This window comes from Phascolarctos cinereus, unplaced genomic scaffold, assembly GCF_003287225.1.
Source record: "Phascolarctos cinereus isolate Bilbo 61053 unplaced genomic scaffold, phaCin_HiC Scaffold_1;HRSCAF=81, whole genome shotgun sequence".
In the NCBI taxonomy this organism is placed as follows: domain Eukaryota; kingdom Metazoa; phylum Chordata; class Mammalia; order Diprotodontia; family Phascolarctidae; genus Phascolarctos; species Phascolarctos cinereus.
In genome coordinates this window covers 209326308-209332997 of record NW_027555514.1, presented here as the reverse complement: position 1 = coordinate 209332997, position 6690 = coordinate 209326308, and the positions used below count along the sequence as shown (strand labels likewise).

At 49.6% G+C, this 6690-nt stretch overlaps 1 protein-coding gene across 3 annotated transcripts in view; it reads left to right on the top strand.

Moving 5' to 3' along the window:
• The first annotated feature begins 4188 nt into the window (after positions 1-4188).
• Positions 4189-6690, top strand: part of HDAC7 (histone deacetylase 7) — a 55717-nt gene continuing 53215 nt past the window's right edge. For 2 of the 3 annotated variants that reach the window (XM_078156764.1, XM_020977153.2), the window contains exon 1: positions 4189-4428. In XM_078156764.1, coding sequence (XP_078012890.1) covers positions 4410-4428 — 19 coding nt within the window. In that variant the 5' untranslated portion in view covers positions 4189-4409. The remainder of the gene's footprint in view (positions 4429-6690) is intronic. The other variant, XM_020977155.2, reaches the window with a different exon arrangement.

The following is a 6690-nucleotide window of genomic DNA, read 5'->3' as shown; positions in this document are numbered from 1 at the left end:
ATACTTGTATCCCCAAATGTTTGCCTCCTTGTCCTGAGAGGAAAAAGAATTTGAGATGGACTAATCCAATATAGCATATCCCAGTCCAATCAACAGGAAGGTGGGTGTAAGCAGTGAGGCCACAGATCCAATAATGCCCCCTCAAACCTGGCTGTTTGTGATGGAACATAGCAGAGTAATTCCCCACTTTTGGGTAATATTCCCTGCCTCTGGGTCCTAGTGGCCCACCCTCACTCCCATTCCTATACTGACATTTCCACAGTATCACATTCTCTTCCCACTCGCAGCTAATCGTGAGGGAATTCATCTCACTCCAATACTCTTGGAAATAGCCCCTCTCCCCACCAGTTTCATTGACCCACCCCATTCCCTATAGAGGACTTTGATGGTTCCCTTTTCTCCCTTACATTGGGACATTTCCTCCCTTAATTTGATCAGTGTGGGGTTCCTCAAAATTGTGATTAAGTGTGGGGGTACCTATTCTATTCCACTGCCGTTGAATCTCAGTGCAGTTATATGATCTGATTCCTAAGAGCCCCTTAAAGGTCCATTCACAACTACTGTTTCCTAATGGGGTCTTTCCCTCCATTTGATTCAGACAGTACAACCCCTTCTTTTTCTCAGCAAGGGGCCATGAATGTTCTTCTCATTCCTCCCAGGATCCTGTCCCCTTATTAACTACTGACTTATTACTAAGGAGCCATTCTGGCTTTAGGGGAACAGGGACCTTCTCTGGAATGATTACATTAAAAGAACCTGTCAGTGAGTCTATAAGACTAATGATATCAAGGAATCAAGGGTGGATGACAGTCAATCAGGAGGAAGGAGGGCCCGATCTTGATGAAATAGCAAATAGGGAAACTGAAGAAACTTACCAGTTTTGGTGTGAGAAACTTTCAACTATGAAATGAGAGGGGGGAACTGTGTGGGACAAGTGAAAGTTTCTCATATGAAATGGAAGCTATGCCCCAGAAATTTAGTTAAGGCTTTAGCATTAGCTGGGCCTAAATTTCGTTTTCCTATAAATCATATAATAGGGTCATACACCAGCTGCCCACCCCCTCCCTTGTTTTGTAACCATCACCCCCAGCCTTATCCTTACCAAATAAGGCAATCTTCTAGCTTCCAAGCTTGGTTTGGGTAAAATGTATCTCTTGGGTTCTAAATAAAGATTGTAAGGTCTCTTGTCTCAACCAATGAGGATAAAGAGATTGAGGTAAACAAGTGGGGAGGGGGGGTTTCTTGGAGTGGTTTGTCTAAGGGTATATAACTGGTTGTTTGCTGTTGTATCTTGCCTCACTACTCCGGTCTGCCCTGTGTAGGTGATGCCCAACTGTCGAGCGAGACTTGCTAGAATAAAACTTCTGTTTTCTACCTGGAGAAACCTCTGAGTTTTTATTTGGGTAAGTGGTCTCAATCCCACTCAGCATGAACCTAGAATTGTATATAGTACTCCTGATATAGTCTAAGCAGAATAGAGATAACAACTCACATGCCTTCCTCACCAGTATGTATCATTATTCATCTAAGTTTTTATAGCTGGGCCTAGAGGGCTAGGCTACTGTACCCATTCCCTTCACCACTACCTCCAAGGAGAGAAATTAGGCTTCTTTTTGTCACTATTAGGCTCATTATACCCTACATACACACACACACACACACACACACACACACACACACACACACTTTGAATCCTGGAATGGATTTAGTTAAAGCTTAGGTTTTGGCTCATATCTACCTAGGCTGTCCCTAAAGCAGGGAGGGTAGAAAGATACTCAATGTACAATATGAATCAGAGGTATGGGGAACCATCCAACCCCAGACACATCCATCTTAAGATCAACATTCAGAAAGGAAACACTAAATGGAAAGAGCAGCCAAGGGCCCACACTCAAACCTGTCTCATTAAGACCCCTTTTCTAGCTGATCCATGGAAGCAGTCAGTCACCATGAGGTTAGGGTAGGGGAAGAGCACCAACCCCTCCCCCATCCCTCTAGCAAGAGGTTCCTCATATGCTCATCAGGAGGAAGGGAAGTGAGGCCAAGGGCAGAGTCATTCCCTTTTTAAAGGTCTTCTGAATCATTCATTGGTTCTTCCTACTCTGTGGCCAATGAAGGGATTGCTTCTTTGTCGCAAAGGGGGAACCCTTCAACACTGAGCCCTACATAGTTGGAAGCAGCCTTTGTCATTCCCGAAGCACCCAAGTGCTGAGCTAGCATATGTGAGCAGTCAGCATAAGGAAGGGCAGTTTTGTCTATGCCCTGTTCAGATGTAGTTGCATTCCCAATTGGCAGATGAGGAAACTGAGGTTCTAAGAGGTGATTTGCTTATAGTCACAGAACCAGCGTATAGTAGGATTTGAATTCAGGTCTCCTGACTCCAAATCTATAAGTCTTTCAGTTATACTACACTGCCTATTAACATTCTCCCTCTGGGCACTATTCATGTAGTCTAAATATGAATTAGTTGTTTTGGCCATCTCATCACACTGCTGACTCATACTGCACACAGTCCACTAAAACCCCCAGGTCCTTGGGAGGCTAAGAGGGAGGATTCTGTTGCAGTCATCCAATGTGCAAAATGATGAGGCCTTGGCCCTAGGCTATGGCTATGGAAACAAGAGGAAGAATTGTGTGTGGGGGAGGAGGGTACCCTCTTTGCAGCGTGGAGGTTCCCAGTATTACGATCCTATCCTAAGCCCAGACTTCTATCTCTTAGGACTAATGAGGTTTCTGGCTACAATGCGGGCATCCCAAAGAATTACAACCCTGGCATAGACCTTTCTTTTGGGCCTCAGTTTCCCTTTAGGAGTTGTACAGACTCATGTGAGGATGGTGTAGCTTCCTAATCCTGATAATAGTTTCAGGGACACTCCCTGCTTTCAAAATTAAAGCCCCCAACACACAGGAGGGACCAATGTTGCTTCAGAGAGTGGCTGACACACCCTATCCCAGAAGTGGCTGCATTTCTGGCTTAACTGGGGACCCAGCCAATGGCCAACAGAGAATACCAGGGAGGTCCTCAGCTCCTGACCCCTGACCCCTGACTCTGACCTCCACTTCCAGTTTGGAGAGGGGGTTAGGAGTTTCTGTGAACAGGCTATCCCTGCCCTAGATTTATTAGGGGAGGGAGGACTAGAGGCAGCTGCATTCCGACTCACAGATGGGAACATTTCTGCAATCCGCTGTAATGCACTGGGAGACACTGGGCACATTGCTGAAGTTTGACTCATAGGGACAGGGAGGGTGGAGGGGGGAACTGGAATTGGAGGGGGAGGAATGAGAAGAGAGGAAGGAGAAAGGAGGGAAGGAAATCCCTTGGGAAATTCCTTTTAAAAAAAACAACCCAAAACTTTCAAAATAAACATTGTTGTGTTCCCCTTTTCTTTTTCTAGGATCAGGCAATTCCCTTCTATTCCCCCTAGCAAAGACAGGAAGATTGGAAGGAGGTGGGAGCGAGTTGGATAGGCAGTGATTCAAATCAGATCTTGAAACTTTTCCCCTGCAAAGTTATGTGTGTAGCTGGAATTCCAAGCGTGGGACTTTGCCTGTAAATTACCGTGTGTCTGTGCTTGGGTGTATATGTCTGGATGTGTATATATGTGTCTATTTTTCTTTCTTTCTCTGCAGGTGTATATCTATTTCTACCTATTGAAGTATGGGTGTGTATGTTATATATGTGAATATGAGTCTAGGCGTTTATGTATGCATCTGAGTGCCCCTTTTCAGGGATTGCTTTCTTTTTGTGTCACTGTGTTCCTGCGTGCAAACGTATGGGTTTGGGCGTCTTCCTCTCGGTGTATTTATGTCGTCTGGGCCTCTGAATTTTGTACCGTCTCCTTAGTCAGCTGTCTTTGGGTGTCATGCCTTCTCCTCTTTGTAAGTAAGGATCGTCAGTTTCTGCTGTGTGTGTGTCTGTGCGCGGCGAGTCTCTGTGCTGTGTATGAATGTTTCGTGCCTCGGTGTGGCGCCTGTGTCTGGGTTGTGTGTGGAGCCGCGCAGCGCTGGGCTGTGTTGTGCTGGGCTGAGCTGAGCTGGGCTGGGCTGAGCTGGGCTGGGCTGGGCTGCGCTGGGCTGGGCTGCGCTGGGCTGGGCTGCGCTGGGCTTCTCGGGGCTGGGCTGGCTGTGTGCACCCTCCCCTCTCCTCCCTTCTCTTCTCCTCCCCTCCCCTCCCCTCCCCCTTGGCCCGCTCTCAGACTCAGATAAAGCATTTCCTTCCATTGTCATCCTACCCGGACGGCCCCGCTGCCAGGGCCCTCCCCCTCCCGGCCCCCTCCCTTCCTCTCCCGGTCTCGCCGACTCTCTGCAGCCTCTGGTGCCTCGGGGGATGTAAGGCCGGCGCCCCCGACCCCTCGCGCCCGCCTTGATTCCCACTATGAGCCCCCCGCTCTGAGGGCCCCGGCCCCTGGATGCACAGACCCGGTGCTGGTGAGTACATCGCCCGCCCCGGCCCGGCCCCAGCCCCAGGTCTCCGCCTCCTCCTCCCTGCCCTGCGTTGGCACGGTCCCGGCCCCCCACCGCACCCCGAGCCCGCGGGCCCCCCAGTGCAGCTGGGCGCAAAGCTGGCCCTGCGCTTTTCTTCCCTCTCGCTCCTCCACGGTTGGGGCCCTTGGATCGTTTGGGCCCCACGGGGTGGGGGGAGTGGAGGCTAGCTCCAGGTCGTGGCCGGTTCCAGGGCCGTGGGGCTCCCACATTAGCCCGCCCCTGGGGTAGCAACAGACCAGAGGAGGGAGGCCCGCGGGCTGCTTTCTCTGCGCCCTGCTGCCTCGAGTCCCTTATCCCCCACTCCTGATCCTGGGGAGGGTGTGCCAGGCCCGTCCAGGGAGCTGTGTAGGGGGGCCGGGCGATGCACCCGTGCTGGCCATTTGTCTTGTTGTGCCTTCCTGGGTAAGACATCGCCTCCCCCCAGGCCATTGGCCCTGGAACAGGGCACACACCCCCTGCAGTGTGGGGTACAGCCATAGACTTTTAGAGGGACCTCTGAGAGCATCTAGTTGAACTCTCCTCCTTTTACAGAGGAGGAAACTGAAAGCCTAAGGAATTAGGGCATGAGAGAACTTTCTTGAGACCCTTACCCCTCCCTAAGCCTCCCCCCCCCACACCCCTTATCCATTAATGTGTAGAGACCTATGTTTGAAAGTGAGAAGTGAAGGCATCCCCTGATAGGTTCTGGGGCAAAGCAGGTGGAGAATAACAAATTGTATTTGGGGGATGGGGCAGTGGGGGAGGTGGGGGCTGTGACTCTGCACCAGAAGAAGACTAGAGTCTCTGGTGCTGGGGCCATAGACAGCTGCATTTCCTTCCAGAACACAGTGTTTTCAGACCGGGAAGTCTTCTGCAAAGGGAAAGGGAGAGTTTCCTCAGGCCTAACTCAGCTGAGCTCCTCATATTTTTTTTTCTTTGAGTCCCATTCAGCATATGATCCCCTGCACAACCATTCCTCAACAAAAATTCATGTCCTCTGCCCTTCTCTGTTGTCTATCCTTTTTGACTCAATGGGCTGCTCTCCTTTTCCCCTTTCCACTGAGAAACTACCTATTCCAGTCCCCCAATCTGTGTCTGCCTGAGACTTTTTGATGCTGTGCCTTTTCTTTTAATTTATATGATAAGAATGAGACACTAAGGTCTTCTGGGAATTCACCTCCCTTAGGGAGTCATCTTTAAGCCCTAAATCTTCACCTAGTATAAACCTAGGAGCCTTCTTAGGATTTCCATAGGTTGGGGAGCCAAAGGTCAAGAGGCCTCTCTTCTTGCAATCTCCCAAGGAAGCTCCCTGTAGCCTGAGCTACATTATCATCCAGGATTCCCTTGAGGGATTCTCATTCTTCACCACTTAGTATCTTCTCTCCTCAGCCCTGAAGCTTGGCCTCCTTGGCCTGGTCTTGGAATGCTGCTTCCCATGCCCTTCACCTTGTCTTCTTGTCCAGACTGCCATTCTGTTATGTGAAACGATTTGCCGCCACCCTCTTCACAGCCTCTCCAGTGACTGGGGGCCCTAGGACATTGTCTGCTTATGACCAAGGAAGGCACAGAACAGAACTGGACTAAAGGAATGTCACCCAGTGAGGCCACAGTAGGACTTCTGGGATTCTGAGCTAACAGGGATTCACTCACTGCCCTTTAGCCCCAGAGGGGAACTGTGTCATTGTCAGAGCTGTCCCATGGTTTTATATCCAGGACCGGCCTCCTCAGTATGGTATTTTACTAACTATATGCCTAAAATTGTCTATGAATGTGAACAAACCCATCGTTGGGTTGTGTCCTTGTGTCTTCAGGGTTGAACCTGTGTCATAGCAGTTGTTAAGCACCTACTACGTGTTGGGCATTGTGCTAAGTCTAAAGATACAAGGAAAGGCAAAAGACAGTCCCTGCCCTGAGGAGCTTATAATTTTTGTGAGTGGGGGGAGGGTGTATGTGTATATGTGCGGGTGTGTATGTGTGTGTGTGCTCTTGGAGGTGGGGAGAGTCAGGTAAGGGAAACGGCACCATGTCTTGTACACAGTAGATACTTGCAAAATTTTGTTTACCGCAACCAAGCCTTGAATGGGGATGCCCAGGATGGTCAGGAAGACTTTTTCCCAATTCTGCCATTTTAACTCTCCTAGGTGACTATCCCTTAACCTCAAGCCTTAATTTCCTCATCAATTAAACAGGGAGAAAAACTTGGACTTACTATTTGGTGCAGATGAG